General features: G+C 48.6%; 1 protein-coding gene across 1 annotated transcript in view; it reads left to right on the top strand.

The window, feature by feature from the left end:
- Positions 1–1,251: 1,251 nt before the first annotated feature.
- Positions 1,252–20,836, top strand: part of LOC115384473 (titin-like) — a gene marked incomplete at its 3' end in the record, with an annotated part of 55,246 nt that continues 35,661 nt past the window's right edge. The window contains 53 exon segments of the mRNA XM_030086744.1: positions 1,252–1,342; positions 1,663–1,866; positions 1,960–2,259; positions 2,364–2,440; positions 2,700–3,140; positions 6,165–6,377; positions 6,678–6,773; positions 7,347–7,613; positions 8,830–8,892; positions 8,973–9,231; positions 9,390–9,456; positions 9,537–9,728; positions 9,908–10,050; positions 10,137–10,303; positions 10,478–10,705; positions 10,797–11,029; positions 11,104–11,170; positions 11,172–11,226; positions 11,229–11,336; positions 11,426–11,565; positions 11,567–11,591; positions 11,674–11,842; positions 12,039–12,444; positions 12,446–13,163; positions 13,166–13,438; positions 13,441–13,540; positions 13,542–13,732; positions 14,501–14,657; positions 14,659–14,763; positions 15,224–15,234; positions 15,376–15,453; positions 15,456–15,578; positions 15,581–15,601; positions 15,604–15,633; positions 15,785–16,006; positions 16,009–16,056; positions 16,146–16,175; positions 16,178–16,282; positions 16,285–16,342; positions 16,344–16,404; positions 16,601–16,853; positions 16,931–17,191; positions 17,467–17,730; positions 17,815–18,075; positions 18,157–18,417; positions 18,516–18,773; positions 18,949–19,090; positions 19,175–19,201; positions 19,203–19,341; positions 19,542–19,773; positions 19,859–20,039; positions 20,041–20,141; positions 20,702–20,818. Of these exon segments, the coding sequence (XP_029942604.1) occupies positions 1,252–1,342; positions 1,663–1,866; positions 1,960–2,259; positions 2,364–2,440; positions 2,700–3,140; positions 6,165–6,377; positions 6,678–6,773; positions 7,347–7,613; positions 8,830–8,892; positions 8,973–9,231; positions 9,390–9,456; positions 9,537–9,728; positions 9,908–10,050; positions 10,137–10,303; positions 10,478–10,705; positions 10,797–11,029; positions 11,104–11,170; positions 11,172–11,226; positions 11,229–11,336; positions 11,426–11,565; positions 11,567–11,591; positions 11,674–11,842; positions 12,039–12,444; positions 12,446–13,163; positions 13,166–13,438; positions 13,441–13,540; positions 13,542–13,732; positions 14,501–14,657; positions 14,659–14,763; positions 15,224–15,234; positions 15,376–15,453; positions 15,456–15,578; positions 15,581–15,601; positions 15,604–15,633; positions 15,785–16,006; positions 16,009–16,056; positions 16,146–16,175; positions 16,178–16,282; positions 16,285–16,342; positions 16,344–16,404; positions 16,601–16,853; positions 16,931–17,191; positions 17,467–17,730; positions 17,815–18,075; positions 18,157–18,417; positions 18,516–18,773; positions 18,949–19,090; positions 19,175–19,201; positions 19,203–19,341; positions 19,542–19,773; positions 19,859–20,039; positions 20,041–20,141; positions 20,702–20,818 (8,839 nt within the window).

Genomic DNA, 20,836 nt, shown 5'->3' with positions numbered 1-20,836 from the left:
TAATAATGTGAAGTGGGCAGAGGAGTGAATATGGTTCTATTTGAGGGGTTTCTGACTGAAATAAGAGATGAGGCCCTGCTTCGGGCCCTTGGCCACAAGCCTCTGCTGTTTGCTGCTGTCGATGTTTTCATTTTTGTGTTGCTATTTTTGAATTTAGGTTTTGGTTTGATGTTTTTCTGTTGATGCGCTATGTTAATGTTTCAGTATTTACGCTTTGGTTTTATGGTTTTGTTTTTGTCATAATGTTTTTTTTTTGTTGATGATTTTGTCTTAATGTCTTGCTTTCGTGTTGATACTTAAGTGTTAATGTTTTGTGTCAGTGTTGTTGTTTGTGTGTTGGTGTTTTTGTTAGTGTTTTGTATTTGTGTTAATTTTTTGGGTTTCGTGTTAATACTTTTGCGAGAATGTTTTTCTGTTGTATTAATGTTCTTTTATTGTTTTGTGTGGTTTTTATGTATTGGGTTAGTGTTGCTGGTTTTGTGTTGATGTTTCTATTTTTGTGTTGATGTTATTGTGGTGATGTTTTTTAATTGTTGTATTAATGTTTTTGTGTTGATACCTTTGTTTTTGCTTTTTGATATTTTTTGTGTTTACTCTGTGTTGATTTTGTGTCGATGTTTTGTTAATTTTTTTTGTTTTGTGTTGATTTTTGTTTGTTGTTTCATTTTTTTTAATTGATTTTGAAATGCTTTTGTTTTCTTTTGTATTTTTGTCTTGATATTTTCATGTTTCTTTTATTATTTTGTGTTCATATTTTTCTTTTGATTTTTTAGTGTGGATGTTTTGTATTTATGTTTTTGTTTTTGTGTTGATTTTTGTGTTGTGTTTGCTGTTGATGTTTCTATTTTTTGTGTTGGTTTTTGTTTTGATATTCTGAAGTTGTTGTGGTTATTTAGTGTTTTGTGTCAATGCTTTTGTTTCTGTGTTGATGTCTTAGTTTAAGGTGTTGTTTTGTGCAGGTGTGTTTTTGTTTTTTGCAAATTTTTTTCATTGGGACATGCGTGCACACGCACACACACACACACACACACACACACACACACACACACACACCCATATACAGAGTAGCTCTGACCTGGGATATTTATCGCTATTTTTTAACCATTCAAAAGGTCAAAAAGATACATCTGGAATGAGTAATTTGTGGAATGAAGTGACCCTGGTGGCTTTATTCTGTATTTATCAGACATATCGTCGTCTTGCACAATTTGATGGGCCCATGTTTGCTTTCTCTTTCAGGGTGCCATCACCATGACAACACAAGCACCGACGTTCACGCAGCCGCTGCAGAGCGTCGTGGCACTTGAGGGTAGTGCCGCGACGTTCGAGGCTCAAGTTAGTGGTAAGAAACCGTTCTGATGCCAAGAGAAGTGGGACTGGAGACACTGATGAGAGTGACGAGACTGACAAAACTGCTAAGACTGATGACAGTGATGAACCCTTTATTTTGCACATGTAATAAAAATAAACAACGAAAAAAGATAGAACGACAGAACATCCAGTTATGTAAACAATATAGAAAAGATGACACAATCGTGCCAGTGTCATTCGCATGTACAATCTTTGACGAGCCTGATGAGGCTGGTTGAATTCATTAGGTGGACTGGACTTGTGAACGTGGCTTTTTCGACGGTGGTTTGATTCCCGCTCCACCCCGCGCAGGTTCTCCAGTTCCTGAGGTGAGCTGGTTCCGTGATGGCCAGGTTCTTTCTGCCGCCGCTCTGCCCGGCGTTCACATCTCGTTCAGCGACGGCCGCGCTGTTCTGAGGATCCCCGCTGTGACCGCCGCACACAGCGGACGCTTTTCCGTCAGAGCCACCAACGGAGCCGGTCAGGCCACCAGCACTGCCGAACTGCTGGTTACAGGTCAGGCACGCTTTGTGGACAAGTTGTGGTTCTGTTGGTTCCTAGACATGGCTCTGTGGCGTGTACTAACTGGACATGTTTGATGTCCTCCAGCCGAGACGGCGCCTCCAAACTTTGTCCAGAGACTGCAGAGCTCCACAGTGAGACAGGGCAGCCAGGTCAGGCTGGATGTCCGAGTCTCCGGGATCCCCACCCCTACCGTCAAGTTCTACCGAGAGGGAGCCGAGATCCAGAGCTCCACCGATTTCAGGATCCTCCAGGACGGAGACCTGTACAGCCTGGTGATTGCAGAGGCCTTCCCCGAGGATTCTGGGACTTACTCTGCAACAGCCACCAACAGCAGCGGACGGGCCACGTCTACTGCCGAGCTGCTGGTCCAAGGTGAGGAGCACAGTTCAGTCCTGTCGCTCTGTTCTTTCCCTCTGTACTGTCACTCTGTTCATGCACACCTGCTTGTTCCACTCTGACTTCAAACTTTGCTGTTCCAGGTGAAGAAGCCGTTCCAGCAAAGAAAACCAAGACAGTGATTTCCAGCACTCAGATCTCACAGACCCGACAAACCCGAGTGGAGAAGGTAGAGTTCTGCTGTTCTTCTTCTCCTGTTTGATGCTTTCATGAATTCACTGCAATTCAATGTTTCTAAATAGCAAATGACCTTAGATGGGGTCTTGTAGCAGTGTGAACAGTGTAGAATGATACTTGAGGGTTAAAACCAGAAAACATGAACTGTTCTTGACCAGTGTCTTTCCTGTTTCCTTCATTGGTGTTATTGGCATTAAAATCCAAAGTCAATCCAACAATGACAAATTACTCTCATTCTCACATTCTATCAGAGGATGGAAGCCAGTTTCCAGGCCACAGCCATGGTGCAGATGCACGTGGAAGGCGCCGAAGTGACTCAACAGCTGGCCCACAAGACTCCACCCAGAGTCCCCCCGAAACCCACATCGAAGTCCCCCACGCAGGCCTCGCTGGTCGCCAAGGTGGCCACAGGACGCCAGCAGTCACCATCGCCTGTCAGACATGTGAAAGCTCCCACGCCCACGCCCGTCAGGTGAGTGCAGTCCGTGGTTTTTGGTTGTTGGCCGTCTGCAGCTCAACTGAAGTTTGGGATGTTCTCCGGCAGGCCTGTGAAGTCCCCCATCACCACCAGGAAGCAGGTGGCCGTCGGCGCTGACGTCCTGCCGCCATGGAAGCAGGGAGACTACACCGCCGAGTCCACCACCACTGTGACCCGCCTGGTCCAGGAACAGGTGGTCACCGGGGTCAGACAGGTGAGGGTGGAGCCATCAGGGTCGGGAGGGGCTAGCATATCACCAGATCGACTCCTCACTGTGAACCTGCACGGGCCTGAACCAAGAGGCAGGATTGATATTCCCGGGATACCTCTCTGTGATCTGGATTGACAAACCCAGACATTCAGAATCCTGATAAGCAGCTTACTTCACATTCATATTAAGAGGCAGATACATTTTCTCCATGAATATTAATAATTGAAACACATCGTGCAGGTCTAAAGCAATCCTGTTGCTTCAGCAGAAACCAGAAAGAAATGCTGGCAGAAAATTGCTGACTCTGTTAATGTGGAACCTGGTGAGATTCTCTAATAATAGCTAATGGTACAGAAAAAAGGACAACACTCTGATCACTTGGTTTGTCTTTATTTGGCTTCAATTCAAGAAGATGGTCAGAAGGTACAGAGCCTGTTACTGAAGAGAGGCTGATCTGATTTAGTATTGATCACTGATTAGGGAAATGTCTTGAAATAGTTTGGTGGCTTGGATCTAACAGACATGTTGGTTTAGCCGAAGAACTCAGAGAGGTCTATAGAATGGAAGCTTGAGATCAACGTCTAATGAAGAAGATGTGGTCCATCGCTCTGGGTGTGTCTTCAACTTGATCTCCTGTGGACTCTGTGCACAAGCATGGTGACGGACTCCCGGTTTTCAGCTGTTATTGACAAACTAGTTTCCAGTTCACTTCATCCTGCAGTCGCTACGGCAGTCATATGAATCAATATCAATGCATGAACACTCACTGTATGAAAGAAGATGAAATGTAATGTCAAGGATGCTTTTAAATTTCAGAAAACAGTGGATGGTTCTACTGAACATGGTTGTGTTGATCTTTGTGCTGCTTCAAGTCGCTTTAGCAGTAGACTGAGCTTCCTCTGCTTCCCGGAGAACACCAGAATGTGAATCTACTGCAAATCTATCCCGAAAAACTCTTTCTCTCCTCTTCTTCTCTCATGATCCACCAACCAGGATCTTCTAAGAATGGCCATGTCATTTTCTGATTAGTCAGGAGGCAGAGCTTTTATTCTGGCTGATCTCTTATCCAGAACATAACCTGCTCCGGAGCAGGTCAGCTGTTCAGCAGAAGTTACCGTGGTGACTGACCCAGGAAGAAGAGAACCAGAGTGGTAGGACAGAAAAACAGGGTTAACCCTGAAGGTAACGCCAGAAAAGAAAACCCTGCTTTGTAGTACAGGACTCTGGACTGCAAACATGCAGTAACCCATGCTGACAAACCCGAACTAGACAAGATCAACAAACCTACTTCACCTACTTAACAAAGGGTTAAACAAGCACACAGAGCACAGGAACCACATTCTTGTAGTGAATCATCTGCTGTGCTGTGTAACATTATAGCCTCTTGACATTTTCTCCACTACGAACTACAGAGTCATACAACTGAGCAAGAAGCAAAGATTCCACCGTAAGTTCATCTGAAGAGAAGGAGCCACACATCATCTGCTGGTTCGTGTGCGTGACAGAGCCCCCTACAGGTCACACATGGACTCAACGTATTTACTGAAATGTTTTAGTAACAATGTTTAAGTTTGAGCAGCTCAGTTAGTGAGTGAAGACAGCCAGAGATCCTGTCACACCAAAATAATACTCCAACCTTCAGACATGGATCAACTTGTGCTACCACTTGTACCACTAGTTCGGGTTGTCCTGCACTGGCTGCACCGGCCATATCCCAGCATGCATCGATTTACTGCCTTAATGTGGACCAGGCTCCTACTTCAATCATACAGAGACCAGACAGCCCTTAACAAAGGGCCCCGGACTCCATACTCTCAAAGCAATCCTGTCAAGATACCACGAGGGACACGGTCAAATGCCTTCTCTAAATCCACAAAATACATAAGCTGCCCCTGGAATAGACTTTCCCAGGGAAGCTGAGGAGTGTGATCTCCTATAGCTGGAGCACCCCTTCTGTTTGCCCTGTTTAAAAAGGGGGACCTCCACCCTCGTCTACTGTCAACCAAGACAGTCTCTGCATATCCAGAGACTAAAAGTACTCAGAGCAGAGTACCAGCAGGGTCCTTTCAGGAAATCTCCTCCAAACCATGCCAGTCTATTCGGTCTCTGTGGATCTGCTCACACTGGAGCGCAGCTCAGAGCGGTTCTTGAAGGTGTTTGGGTTGTTAGCGGCCTGATGGAGCCATATGTGACCTGGCTGGGCCCCTGTGAGGAGGATAGTGTGATTTTGAGTGATGGAGTCTTGCCCCATATGAAGGAAGATCCAGATTGTGGAAGACATTTGGAGTGTCTTTAGAGCTTCACTTCACATGCCTCCATTCATATGAAGATTCTCTCAGGTTTGCAAACATTTTTTCTGATTTGTTGGAGTTGTTCCTGGCATGTGTACCTCCTCCGCTCTCTGCAGCAGGTGCTACCGGACACCTCTCAAGTGTTTATCATTTTTATTTTTCAAGGCTTTCCTCACCTCTATTGAGACATTTCTCCACTTTCTTTTTCACCTCCTGTCATCTCTCGTGACTCGGTGCTCGTTGTCTGTATGATACTCTTATGACCAGACGATGTTAGCGACAGCATCAGGAGAGTGGCTGCGTGTTGACAATGAGCTGGAGTCAGAACATGGCTCACCTGTTTCACAGTAAAGACAGAGATGACGGAAAATCTAAATGACAGACCATCCCATAAACCATCGACCAGCTGACCACCCCACAAACTAAAGAACCAAATTACCAACCAACAGAACAGTCAACAAACTTACAAGGAAAACAGCCCACAGATGGACTGACCCATCAACCACACATTCAGTCTGTTTGAAGGTTTCATTTTCCATCCTGTTTTAAAGTTTCAATTCAGTTCAGAAAGTTTTCATCGTACATCAAAAGTGCTTGTTTGAAATGGTTGGTCAGCCATTTGTATGAAAAGAGGGGAATCTGTGTAACGTTTTCTTCCTCCTCAGTCAAAGTGATGAACTGTTGATTGATGTGGTCTGAGTGCTTCCAGTCCTGAACGCTGCTGCTTCGTCTGCAGGCTGAGGGAGGGAAGCGAGCCGGCGCGGTGGCCACCGTGGTGGCAGCCGTCGACCTTGCTCGCGTGCGTCAGCCGATGCATGTTGAGGGAGGTCGAGCAGAGGAGCAGGAGGCGCGGGAGGAGCGGGAGGAGCAGGCCATAGAGGTGGAGTTCAGGCACATAACTCCATCTGCTCAGGAGTTTCCACCTGAAGCCACCCAGCCCCTGCCTCAGGTCAGAGAGGGCAGTATTACCAGAGATTGTCTCAGTCAGCGTGAGGCGGAGCCACGGCTTTTAAAACACTCACAGTTTGGAGCTTTTTCTGCTCCTGAAGACTCAGAAGTCCCTCAGATACACAGAAACTACACAAGAAGTTATCTTTGGCACACTTCCTGTTACAGTCATTCTGTCACATTAGAAGAAGCCATGTTTGTCAGTGAGAGGGCAAATCTCTGAGTAATCCTGCTGTGTGTGCAGTGAAGAAGTTTCCACATGTCTGCACACCTCCTCTAACACTCCTATGTGTTGCCTCAGATTCAAACGTCCCCTCATGTGGACGCTGTCCCATCTCCTGTCCCCCATTTCACCGTCTCTAAAGTCTCCGTCCCCAAAGTCGAGTCTAGCTGTGAGGTAAGACAGGTGGTGTCAGGCCAGCAGCACCAAACCAAGAAAACAAACCAAACGCACAAACGGGCATGAAGCAGTCAACCAGAGGCTGACCACCAAGTCTGTCACAGACCCGTCTGTGATCTGTTACAGTCCTGATAGTGACCCGCCTCAGACCTGTCTGTGACCTGTTGGTAACTTGTGACATACTTGGTCACAGACCTGTCACACACCCGATTGCTAGTGCTTACATTTGCTCATATTGAGCGCTTCATGCACATTTCTCATGGACAAATAAATGAGAATCTGTGATTGGATGGTTGATCCGACAGATTTTTTCCAATGGTGTGCTGCGTACTGCTAGCCTGAACCGCATACAGTGTGAGGAAATAACCAGTGAGCTTTAACCTCCCATCCTCCATCCCATTAATCCATAAACGCACCGATTAATTAATCCGTCTAAAACTCCATTGCCCGATCCTCCAGATTTAATCACACTAATGACCTGTAGCTCCTCCCCCTGCTGTGATGTCACTCCTTTAAGCCAGCGTGTGATTGGATGACGGTGTGGGTCTTCCTCCTCTCTGGCCGGCTCAGGTTTCCATTGCCGGCTCAGCCATTGCCACTCTGCAGAAAGAGCTGTCCACGTCCCACGTCCGAAAGATCATCACACCCGTCAAGTCTCCGAGTCCATCTCGTAAACCAGCGGAGACCCTACACGCCTCAGTGGAGTCTGTCCCCCCTCCGTTCAGAGGCCTTGCCCACCAACAATTGGTGGCAGAGTCCGCCCCCCCTTCGATCCACAAATTTGAGAGTCTCCTGGGCAGCCAGTTACAGACACAGGTGCTGGAGGCCCAGTTCCAGGTTTGTAATTGTGTCGGTTGAGAAGGGCAAGAAAAGTTGACAAAGGGTCATGGAAAAACTCGCAAATCAATGAAAAACCTGACGAGTCAAAGAAAACCTGACAAGTCACTTAAAGTGGAGGGTATTGCATGTTTTTTAGCCCTTTAGTATCAATCTACAGCACACTCAAGCAACAGCTTTGCCCAAAGTTGGATGGTGAAAGCTGCGTGTGTCAAAAACAACTTAAATCAAATTTGCCTCTGCATCAGGCTGCCTCAAACAACTGGAAAGGAGTCTCTGTCTCTTTAAGAATCTCCTCAGCTTAGCGATACGCCCCCTTCAGAGCGTCCATCTCCATGCGCATTCTCCAAGAGTGGAGAGGAGCGGGGAGACTGTGCAGCCTGACGAATCAATGAAAAAAAACCTGACGAGTCAGTGAAAACCTGTTGAGTCAACGAAAACTTGATGAATCAATGAAAAACGTGACAAGTCAGTAAAAAATGTGATGAGTCAGTGAAAATCCTTAATATTCAGAAAAAAACCTGACAAGTAAATTAAAAAAAACCTGATGAATTGATGAAAACATGACGAGTCAGCAGAAAAACCTGATGCGTCAATGAAGAACTTGATGAGTCAGTAAAAAAAACCCTGATAAGTCAGTAAAAAACATGACGAGTCAGCAGAAAAAAGTGACGAGTCAGTGGAAAAACCTGACAAATCAATGACAATGTGACAAGTAAAAAAAACCAAAAACTGTTCAATCCAAGAAAACCTGATGAGTCAATCAAGAACCTGACTTGCGTGTTGGACCACAGACTTTTGTGAGTTGGTGTTAATGGACTCAGACACCATGTCTGATACAACGGTTTATTTGAAAGTGAAGACTATTTGCCTCTTTTTCACGTCTGTCTTCGAATTTGTCTCCATGTCTCAGTGTTGTGTCTCTCTGCCATGACTTTCTCTTGTCTCTGTTGTGTCTCTTTGATGTGTCTCACTGTTGCCTGTGTGATTCATGTCTGTTGTATCTCAGTGTTTTCTCTCTGCAATGTGTCTCAGTGTTTTATCTCTGTCATGTGTGTCAGTGCTGTGTCTCTGATTTATGTCTGTTGTGTCTCAGTGTTGTCTTTCTGCAATGTGTCTCTCTGTGTTGTGTCTCTTGTGTCTCGTCTGTCTCTTGTCTTGTGTCGTGGTTGTGCTTTCTCTGCCCCACACTGACTGTTTTGTGTTTGATTGACAGGTGGTTGAGGCAGCAGCCGTCCCATCTGCAGGGGGCGCCGTGGTCCCACCAACCCTGCTGTCTGTAAGTCCCCCGGCACCCGACGTCTGTCCCGCTGAACGCCCCGACCTTCCCTACAGTCTCTTTGCTTTCGCGGCTTGCAGGGCCTGAAGAACGTGACGGTGACGGAGGGCGAGTCGGTGACCCTGGAGTGTCAGATCGAAGGCCACCCGGCGCCCGTCATCATGTGGTTCAGGGAGGACTTCAAGATCGAGACCTCCATCGACTTCCAGATCAGCTACCAGAACGGCTTCGCCCGCATGGTGATCCGCGAGGCCTTCGCTGAAGACAGCGGCCGCTTCACCTGCACCGCCACCAACGAGGCGGGAACCGTCAGCACCTCCTGCTACCTGCTGGTCCAGGGTCAGTCTCGTTCAAGTTCTGACTGTTATTTCATGTAGCAACAACAATCCTCTGCTCATTTTCCATTAATATAAACAAAGTGGACAAGACATCTTGAAACAGTCTAGTATTGATGTACTACAGATGTGTGTGTGTGAACGGTTTGTGTTTCTGTGCAGTTTCTGAGGACATTGAGAGCAGAGAGGAGGGTGCTGCCATCAGCCATGTTGAAACTGAAGAAAAACTGTGAGTATACGAACACTTCTTCGCCGCCGTGCATTCACGCCACTGAGTCGTCTGCTCTGACCACACGTCTGTTCTCACAGAATGACCCGAGAAGAGGAGGTGAGCGTGGCCGAGCCGGATGCCGCCCCCGCCGCGCCCTTCTTCATCCACAAACCCACCGTGCAGAAGCTGGTGGAGGGAGGCAGTGTGGTGTTCCAGTGCCAGGTGGGAGGAAGTCCCAAGCCACACATCATCTGGAAGAAGAGCGGCGTGCCGCTCACCACCGGATACAGGTATCTACACAGATACAGGGACCCACACAGATACAGGATTCGGATGTGAGACAGATTGAAACATCGAAGCAAACCAATGTAATGTGAACGTAAATGCTGACCTTCCTCAGGGTCACAGGCTTTAGATCACTCTGAAAGGATCGCTAATCATCAATATCTCCTTCTGTGCTGTGAATCAGATACAAAGTAGCTTACAAGAAGGAGACTGGCGAGTGCCGGCTGGAGATCTCCATGACGTTCGCCGATGACGCCGGAGAGTACTCTGTGTTTGCCAAAAACCAGCTGGGAGAGGTGTCGGCCTCCGTCAGCCTGCTGGAGGAAGGTATGTCTGAAAGCCTCATGTGACAGACCCATCGTATGATGAACAACTGAAAATCTGACCTCTCGTCCATTTCATGGGTTCCACAGAGGAATACGAAGTCTACATGAAGAAACAAGAAGCAACCTTCAAAACCGAAGTGACAGCTGTGGTCCAAGAACCCAAAGTGGGAGATGTTCCATCAGTCGTCTTGATGCCAGCGAAGGAAATGATCAGCACCACGTCCATCACCACCACTACTGTCATCTCTGGACAGGTAGGACGTCATTGTGTGAGAGAGAGAGAACACTGACTACAGGACAGAGAGAGAGAGAGAGAAAGAGAGAGACAGAGAAGGAGAAACAGAGACAGAGACATATTCATCCTGTCAATTTTTCCTCATTGGTTTGGTTGTCCTGATGATGACGGAATGATCCTGTCACACCTGCAGGAGTTCCACCTGTCTGCCATTGAACTGAGGATCATCCAGGAGATCGAGCTCCGCATCATGAGGATCTCCTACAGAGAGCTGGTGACGGAGGACGGAGAGCTGGTGGTGACCGTCGCTGACGAGGAGGCGGTGCAGCCGGCCTTCGACACACCTGTGAAGAACTACAGGATCATGGAGGGGATGGGTGTCACTTTCCATTGCAAGATGGCAGGAGCGCCACTCCCGAAGGTGAACAGATTCAACCAAACAACCTGAGAATGAGGCAACGTTCGGATTGAACAGAAGGAAGCATTACTGACGATTTGTTGTCTGCTTGCAGATTGCGTGGTACAAAGATGGCCAACGCATCAGGTCCGGCGATCGCTACCAGATGGAGGTTCTCCAGGACGGACGAGCCAGCCTCCGCCTGCCCGTGGTGCTGCCGGAGGACGAGGGCGTGTACACCGCCTTCGCCACCAACATGAAGGGAAACGCGGTGAGCTCTGGGAAGCTGTACGTGGAGTCATCCGGAGCTCAGAGGTACACACCACAGCCGGCTGTGCAGAGGATCCGGTAAGTTTCACTCAGTGGCCCCTGAAGTCGTCTCATAGCCACAGACTTTTGACTTTCTGATGCTTCCTCCGTAGCTCCACCTCCCCTCGCTCTCTGAGCCGCTCACCCGGACGCTCTCCCAGTCGCTCTCCTGGACGCTCACCCCGCTCGTCGGCTCGATGAGACCGACGAGGCTTCACTGGAAAGACTCTACAAACCTGTTTTGTCATGAAGCCTTCCTCGTGTAAATGCTCTGAGGGACAAACTGCCAGATTTGACTTGAAGGTTGTTGGTAGACCGATGCCCGACACCTACTGGTTCCACAACGGTGAGGGAAATGTACAAAACTTAACATTTCAACTCATGTTTTACCTCTAATGCTAAAAAGAAAATAACTTCTTGCTCCTTTTTTCTCAGGGCAACAAGTGATTAGTGACCACACCCACAAGATTGTTGTGAAGGAGGACGGTACTCAGTCTCTCATCATCGTCCCGGCCATGCCTCATGACTCCGGGGAGTGGACTGTCGTGGCTCAGAACAGAGCTGGACGTTCAACCAATCTCCGTCACTCTCACTGTTGATGGTAACTTTTCTTTCAGACCCAAGCATCTGGTAGGACAAGCTGAAAGACTTATGATGACATTTTGATATGTTTTGTTTTCCAGCCAAAGAAACTCTGGTGCGTCCGCAGTTCACAGAGAAACTGAGAAACATTAGCGTGAAACAGGGAACGCTGGTCGAACTGGCGGTCAAAGCCATGGGAAACCCGCTGCCAGACATCGTGTGGCTCAAAAACAGCGATATCATCACGCCGCACAAACATCCAAACATCAAGTATGTCTGACACTCATTACAATAAATGTATTGTTAAAGGAGATGAGATGAAGTACACATTTAAGAAAAACTTAAAGATGGTGTGCAGTTTTGCAGTTTTTCAATGGCAATTTCATTTGACATGGCCAAAAACAGCATCTTTTGTATTAATAACAACCTACGATCAGGATCATGATTCAACAACTTTGTCTTTCAGGATTGAAGGAACGAGAGGAGAAGCCAAATTCCAGATCCCTTCAGCCTCAGGCGCAGACAGCGCCTGGTACACAGCAACAGCCATCAACAAAGCCGGACGAGACACCACCCGCTGTAGGGTCAACGTGGAAGTGGAATACGCCGAACCAGAGCCAGAAAGGAAGCTCATCATCCCCAAAGGAACTTACAAAGCCAAAGAGATCGCACCTCCGGAGGTGGAGCCACTCCACATGCGCTACGGTCAGGAGCAGTGGGAGGAGGGCGACCTTTATGACAAAGAGAAGCAGCAGAAACCGCAGTTCAAGAAGAAGCTGACCTCAGTCCGCATGAAGCGCTTCGGTCCAGCTCACTTCGAGTGCAGGCTGACACCCATCGGCGACCCCAACATGGTGGTGGAGTGGCTGCACTGACGGCAAACCTCTGGCCGCCGCCAACAGGCTGCGTATGGTCAATGAGTTCGGCTACTGCAGCCTCGACTACGAAGTAGCTTACGCCAGAGACAGCGGCGTCATCACCTGCAGAGCCACCAACAAGTTTGGAGTAGACCAGACCTCGGCCACCCTGATCGTGAAGGATGAGAAGGGCCTGGTGGAGGAGACACAGCTGCCCGAGGGCAGAGTCCACCGCATCGATGAGATGGAGCGCATGGCTCATGAAGGCGGACCTTACGGAGTCACCACCGAAGAAGAAACGGAGAAACTCAAACCAGAGATTGTTCTGGTCCCTGAACCCGTAAGAGTTCTGGAGGGTGACACAGCACGATTCCGCTGCAGAGTGACCGGTTATCCCGCTCCCAAGGTTAACTGGTACCTCAACGGACAGCTCATCCGCAAAAGCAAGAGATACAGACTTCGCTATGATGGTATTTACTACCTGGAAATCACTGAGATCAAGTCCTACGATGCAGGAGAGGTCAAAGTGGTGGCTGACAACAACCTGGGAACAACTGAGCACACAGTGAAGCTGGAGATCCAGCAGAAGGAAGACTTCAGGACTCATCTACGCCGTGCCCCCGAGGCCAAAGCGGCTGAAGCTGCAGCCGAATCTGGAAGGACCCCGTTTGAGGTGATTAAGGTGGAGAAAACTGCAGAGGACTCTCAGCTGAAAGAGGTGGTCAAGCTGAAGAAGCCCAGAGAATCATCCACGAAAAATCTACAGAAGAGTCCGAGGAGCTGAGGAGCAAGTTTAAGCGCAGAACAGAGGAAGGCTACTACGAGTCCATCACCGCTGTTGAGCTTAAGTCCCGTAAAAGGGACGACTCCTATGAGGATTTGCTGAAAAAGACCAAGGAAGACCTGCTGCATCACGCCAAAGAGAAGGAGGAGGCTGAGAAGAGAAGGGATGGAGCGCCTAAAGTTACCGCCAAACCTCTGAAACCTGAAAGAGTCAAGCTCTCCGCCAGCTGGAAGCTCCCAAGATCCTTGGCGCATCACCAGCCAGACTGTTGGCACAGGGCGACGAAGTCAAGTTCAGAGTGCGCGTGTGGTGCCGGCCGGAGCCCGAGCCAGTGGTTCAAGAACGGCGTCCAGCTGGAGAAGACGGACCGCGTTTACTGGTTCTGGCCTGAAGACCACGTGTGTGAGCTGGTGATCAGAGACGTGAGGGCCGAGGACTCGGCCAGCATCATGGTGAAGGCCACAAGCAAAGCTGGGGAGACTTCAAGTCATGCCTTTTTGTTGGCAAGGTATAAACCTGGTCTTACAAAGTCAGGTCTTTCACCTACGTTACTGATTCACCTATGGCAGGCAAAGTCCACTCGTATAAAATCTGAAACAAAACAAAGCATTTATGCTTCTATAAATGTAGTGTTTTGTCTGTGTACTAGCTGCTTTGATGTGCAACAAGCTTTTTCTAAATTTTTGTATGACAGTTTTCTGTGACTGCACAGAATCAGAGATAACAACCCTGCACATGCTTCAGTACACATAGCAAATAACATTATTCTGAATGTCATGGAAAAAAAACAAAGCTAACAGACTCAAACTGATTTTTCACAGGAATTGTGTACAGGAAAAAGTTTTTTATGGCATAGATGGAGAATGTAAATGTTCCAATAGTTGACCTTCTCAACAATCAAAGTAAACTACAAATTTGATCGCCCACCTGCTTTTCTTTTGGTTGACATCTGTATCTCAGCAGCAGTCACACTGTGCTTCGCAGTAAGATTTCCAGAAAATATTCAGACTGTACAACCGACATCTTTCGTCCACGTTACGCTGACTGGCATCGTGTGGCACCTTCAAAGCCTTCCGTCTTTCAGCGAGCATTATCGAAAGAGCACAGATCACATGATCACATATAGGAACTTAAAAGTTGGGATTGAAGAGAGCAGCAGTGTTAGAGGCTCCTGGAGGACTGGAGTTATTCTACATTCATCAATTTTCAGCAGGCTTATTCTCCCAAGTTGTGTGTGTTACTGTGTTTCTTACATACGTTTTCTCGTCTTTTCTGCAGCTAAACAAGTGATCAGCTTCACACAGAAGCTGGAAGACGTCAATGCTAAGGAGAAGGACACCATGGCAACCTTTGAGTGTGAAACCAACGAACCATTTGTCAAGGTCAAATGGATGAAGAACAACATGGAGATCTTCTCTGGAGATAAATACCGGATGCACTCTGACAAAGGTCCACTTCCTGTCTGTGCTGGTGATCGAGATGAGGGACGATGCAGAGTACTCCTGTGTGGTCATCGACGATGACACTGTCCGGACCACTGCCAAACTAATGTGGAAGTGAGCTTACGAACAGTTCAAGGAGTCAGTCAGATTAACTGACTCTCTGGTTCCCATTTTAACAGTGATTTACCAAGGTTAAATTTTAATCCACTTCCTGAATATGGAAAGACCTGTCAGCTTTGACCAGTGGATCTAAAACACAGGTCTGAACTGACCTCATGAAGTCCTTTCCTCTAACAAATGGGTTTCTCCTTAAATTCATGGGAAAACAAGTATCAACAGACAAATGATTTGTTCGGTTTTCTCTAGTTTGTTGTTTCAGTTACCTCCAGTTACCACCAGAAGTCAAAATCATGGTATTTATTCTCACTTCTGATTGGTGATTCGCAAGCAGAATTTCCTCTGTTATGTGGTTCAGCTAACATCTGAACACGCTTGACTTCTGCTCATGAAAACCAGTTGTCAGATTTTGGAAGAAACACATTCTAAAACTGATTCTTCGTGGGTACAGTAAAGTGGAGGGTCTGACAGTTTTATGCGTTGGGACCTCAGAGACACCAGGCAGTGCGTGTTGGAATGTTGATGAGATGGAGCTATCGGTCAGTAAAGCTAGTTGGTGTGTGCCACTGTGGTTGATGCGGTGTCTGTTTTGTACTCTGACAGGAGCTCCTCTGGAGCTGGGAAGCAGCTGGAGAGCACCGAGGCCAGAGACCTACACGGCAGAGTTTGAATGCGAGGTGCGTGTGACGCTGAAGGTAGCTGGTTCTTCGGAGAAAAGCCACTTCATCCCAGTGGGAAATACGTCATGTCGTCACGCCGTGGGAGACACACCCTGTCTGTGAAGGACGTAAAGAAGGAGGACCAGGGCAATACACCTTCAAAGTGGGCGATTCCAGACCAGCGCCTCTCTGAAGATGAAATGTGAGTCCTGGAGGTCTTTATGATGGGCTCTTCTCCACCCTCAGAATGGATAGAGTGTTTGTTGTGTTGCTGCAGTCGGTCTGCCGCTTGTTGTTGGTCATCTATGTTGTTATCTGCATCACGAACATGTTTGTCTGTTCTGTTGCTTCAGTCCGTCCAGTTACCCTAATACAGCCCCTGGCCGACCTGACCGTCTGCGAGGGTGACATCGCCCAGCTGGAGGTCAAGTTCTCTCAGGAGAACGTGGAAGGAACCTGGTTGAAGAACGGCCAGCCTGTCGTTGCCTCCGGCCGTGTGCACATGGTCATTGACAAGCAGGTCCACAAGCTCCTGATCGAGGACACCGTCAAGGATGACCACGGGACGTACTCTTTCCCATCCCCGCTCAGGAGATCTCCACCTCGGCCAAGCTGGTCGTACAGAGTGAGTGACCTCATATCTGTCTCTCTACAGCTGACGGCTCTACTTCAAAGGAAAACCTCACAAACATTTTGCTTTCCCCCGCCCCGCAGCCATCGGCATCCTGATTCCCCTGAAGGACATGAGCCCGTGGAGGGAACAAAAGCTGGGTCCGGAGGCCAGATCTCAGCTCAGGACATCAGCTCCGTCAAGTGGTACCACGATGACAAACTGCTGACCCCCAGCGAGCGGTCCAGATAGTGCCCAAGGGCTCGAAGCAGCGACTGGTGTTCAACCGCACCTATGCCTCATGAAGGACGTTACAAGCTGGTGGTGGGCCGAGCCGACACCAGCTGCAATTCACCGTTCAGCGTGAGTTTCTCAAGAAACACTGCAAATGCAAGTAGAAACCTTGTGTCAGCAGTGGGTCTCTGCAGGATCTGATCGGTGACAACAATCAGATCCAAGGACCTCTGACTCTATTGCTATAATTTATCCTGACTGATATGAAACCTTTTGGAGTCTGTTTTGAGTCTTAGTTTTCCTGTCATCTCTTTCAGCCGTTCAGATTGTGAGCCCCATGAAGGATAAGGAGTGCGCCGAGTCCGAGAATGTTACCTTCGAGGTGGAGGTTTCTCACCCAGGCGTCGACGCCTTCTGGACCTTCAAGAGGCAACCACTCAAAGCCGGCGCCAAACACAAGATGGAGTCCAAGAACAAGCGCCACACCCTGACGGTCATTAACGCCATGAAGGACGAAGAGGGAGAGTACATGTTCGCGGCTGGCGAGAAGATGTGCACTGCCATGCTCACCGTGACAGGTACGTCTCAACTCTTGTTCCAGAAGAGATCAGTAAGCAGTGGATGTTCCTCTGTAACAACATTACTCTGTCACCAGGTGGCGCCATCAAGAAACCGCTCCGTGATTTGGTGGTGGCCGATTCGCAGACTGCAGTGCTGGAGTGCGAAGTGGCCAACCCGTCCTCGGAGGGCCGGTGGCTGAAGGACGGTCAGCCTGTTGACCTGAATGAGAATGTGCTGGCAGAGTCTGACGGCGTCGTCAGACGCCTCGTTATCATCATCACCAAGGCCACTGACGTCGGAGAGTACACCTTCCAGGTTGCCACCTCCAAGACCTCCGCCACCCTGAAGGTTGAAGGTTAGTCATATGCTACAACGGAAACAACCACACTCAGGTTTACCGATAGCATGTAGCTCTCAGTTCAGCAGCTTCAGGGAAATATAACATCAAGCAAAAGTTTTTCACTTCATTGATTGATTGAACACGTTAATGCTGTGGATTGGCAGTTGTAATGCTGTCATGCAGTAATTAGTGGAACTGTCCTATGGCTGATGAATCCAGAAAGTGCTGCCATATAGGGTTGATGGTTTGAAGGTGCAGGTGTAGTTTCATTGAGACTTTTGTGTCCACAGCTGTAAAGGTCAAGAAGACCCTGAAGAACCTGACTGTGGTCCAGACTCAGAACGCTGTGTTTAGTCTGGAGCTGACCCACGAGAATGTGAGAGGAGCGCAGTGGATCAAGAATGGTGTTGAGATCCAGCCCAGCGACAAATATGAGATCTCCATCGAAGGCACAGTCCACTCCCTGAAGATCAACAACTGCTCCACCCAGGATGAGTCCGTGTACTCCTTCAAGCTGGGAAAACTTTCCGCCAATGCCAGACTGAACATCGAAAGTAAGATATCAGTCTCTCTGAGTTTAAGAATCCACAGAGTCCTACAAATACTTTTTCACTGAATGTAACAAAATTTTCTCTCAGCCATCAAAATCCTGAAGAAGCCAAAAGATGTGACCTCTCTGCTGGGTGCGACTGTCGCATTTGAGGTCGGCATCTCTGAAGATGACATCCCAGTCAGATGGATGTTCAACAATGTGGAGCTGAGGCCCAGTGAGCACTACGCGATGCTCTCTGAGAAGAAGAATCACAAACTGATTGTCCAAGATGTAGACAGCAGCAAAGAGGGCGTCTACACCGCCATGGTCGGACACCTGCAGTGCAGTGCGCGACTTCTTGTTGAGTGTAAGTGTTGACCTTAGAGATACAAGTCCACAATGCTCTGAAACGCAGTCGGACGGAGGTTTTTTGTTTGCCCCCCCGCAGCGCTGCGCGTCACCAGACCCCTGAAGAGCGTGCAGGTCCCAGAGACGCAGGTGGCCACGTTCGAGTGCGAGGTGTCGCACTTCAACGTGCCGTCCACATGGCTTAAAGACGGCGTGGAGATCGAGATGAGTGAGAAGTTCCGTATCGTGGTTCAGGGGAAGCTGCACCAGCTGAAGATCATGAACACCAGCCGGGACGACTCGGCCGAGTACACCTTCGTGTGCGGGAACGACCGCGTGTCGGCCACGCTCACCGTCAGCCGTAAGCTGATTGTCATCTAAAATACTGCAGAGTCTTCATTTCAGCTTTCTATTCTTTTATGAAAGTTTTGTGATTCACCTCTATGTGTTGTTTTCCAGCTATCCTGATCACCTCAATGCTGCAGGACCTGAATGCTCAGGAGAAAGACACGGTCACTTTCGAGGTCAACATCAACTATGAGGGAGTAGCCTACAAATGGCTGAAGAACGGCGTGGAGATCCGTTCCACTGACAGATGCCAGGCTCGCTGCAAACAGCTGACGCACTCGCTGAGCATCCGCAACGTTCACTTCGGAGACACTGCCGAGTACTCTTTGTCAGGCTCAGCCGTCACCACCGCCAAGCTCTATGTGGAGGGTAAGATGCTGCAGAAGGCTGGAACTGTTCTTTGACTGTTCTCAGTTGTTGGTTCTACCATGGAGCGATTCTCCTCTGAGATGCTTTTATCTTCAGAGATCAATAAAATCAAGTGTGGCTTTTGTAAATATGGAAGTGGAGGAAGTTTATTTGCCTTCCGTTTGTCTTGCTGCAGCTCGCGTTGTTGATTTCACCAAACACCTGAAGGACCTGAAGATCACTGAGAAGAAGAGAGCAACATTTGAGTGTGAAGTATCTGAACCAAACGTACTGGTGATGTGGATGAAGGACGGTCAGGAGCTGGAGACATCCGACAGGTCGAGCTGCGCCCTTTAACGTGGAAACATTCCCCCTCGTTTCATAGCTTCACACCTTCATGACTGCCTGTGCTTTTCCTACAGATACAAAATGTCCTCCGAACAGTTTTGCACCGTCTGGTTTGCCATCTGTCCGGTTTGCCGATGCTGGCGAATACACCGCTGTGGCAGGGTCCAGTATGTCCAAGGGCCACCTGTCAGTCGAAGGACGAGACATCAGGATCTCTGAGCCGGTCAGCAGAGACGTCACGGTGAGTTCAAGCACCTCTCCATCACCGCCTACCTGCATCCCCAAGACTGCAGGGTCACATAAGTTCTTCACAAGTCTGCCTAAATATGAGGACTGCCTGTCCTTTGGTTGTCTGGCTGCTAAACTGGAGCCAGTTCTTTCAGATAATTCTGGGAAAAACTGGGAATTCTGTTACCCAAACCTGATGGTCTGTTTTTGCAGGTTGTGGAGAAACAAAGAGCAACCTTTGAGTTTGAAGTGAGCGAGGATGATGTGGAGGGACGCTGGATGAGGAATGGGGTAGAGATCCAGTTCTCCACGGAAGAGCGGTTCACCTACGCTACCATCCGGCGGCTCCACCGGCTCACCATCGCTGAGACCTACAGGAGCGATGCTGGAGAGTATACCTTCTTAGCTGGCAAGAACCGGAGCACAATGAAACTCCATGTCCGATGTAAGTTATTGTATAAGGGATCCTGTTGATTTTGGTCTATATTCTGTATTTTCCCATTCTGAGTAAGCTTTGTTTCTCGTTTCAGTGCCAGAGCCTCCTCAGATCATTCGCCACATGCAGGCACTGACAGCCATGTCGGGCCGCTCAGCTCGGTTCTCGGCTCAGGTGAGTGGCCTGCCACAGCCCCAGGTGTCCTGGTTCAAGGACTCCCAGGTTCTCTACACCAGCCAGAAGTGCAAAATCCTCCACGATGAGAACGAGCACACTGCTGCTGCTGGAGGTCTTCCCCGAGGATGCCGGCATGTACAGCTGCCAGGCCAAGAACGACTTCGGAGAGGCGATGAGCTCAGCCCAGCTCAATGTGGAGGGTACGTTTACCGGTCCATTCCAGAGGCCTCAAGCTCTGTGCAGCATGAAGACTAACAAGAAATCACAAACATGCTGATTGTGAATAATAGAACTTTACACCTGAGGGTCAAATTTGCAGTTTGGTAGCTGCTTCCTATACTCTATATTTGTATTCCTGCATGTTGAAGCTGCTTCCAGGTTTTCCCAGTGATCCCAGAATCCTCAGTATTCTCAGTTCCTTCAGTGTTCTGAGTGTTTCTAGTGTTCCAACTAATCCCAGTTTTCCAGTATTCCCAGTATTCCCAGTTTTTCCAGTGTCCTGAGTGTTCCCAGTATTCCCAGTGTTCCAGCATGATTGGTCCTTGAAGCCTTTGTTGGCCGAACTCTGTGTCCAGATGTCTTTGACAGTATGAATGATCATCCATTTGAGTGGATGAAGGTTCTAGAATCATTTCCTCCGTATCGTGGTGCTATGTGGTGCTGAAAGTTTCCTGATTGGCTGGCAGTGGCCTTGTTTCTCATTTGTTTGGATGTTTTGAGGGTTCCGGGGTTCTGACGGGGTTTCCTTTCGGTGTTGCAGTTCCTGAAGTAGTGGAAGTGTCTCGGGTGTCGGCTCCAGTCCTCACGTCACCACTCAGAGACGTCCTGGCCTCAGAGGGAAGCGCTGCTCAGTTTCAGTGCACCGTCTCTGGGGAAGGTAAGGACTGCAGCTGGT

This window comes from Salarias fasciatus, unplaced genomic scaffold, assembly GCF_902148845.1.
Source record: "Salarias fasciatus unplaced genomic scaffold, fSalaFa1.1, whole genome shotgun sequence".
NCBI classification, from domain to species: Eukaryota; Metazoa; Chordata; class Actinopteri; order Blenniiformes; family Blenniidae; genus Salarias; species Salarias fasciatus.
This window is presented reverse-complemented; position numbering and strand designations above follow the sequence as displayed.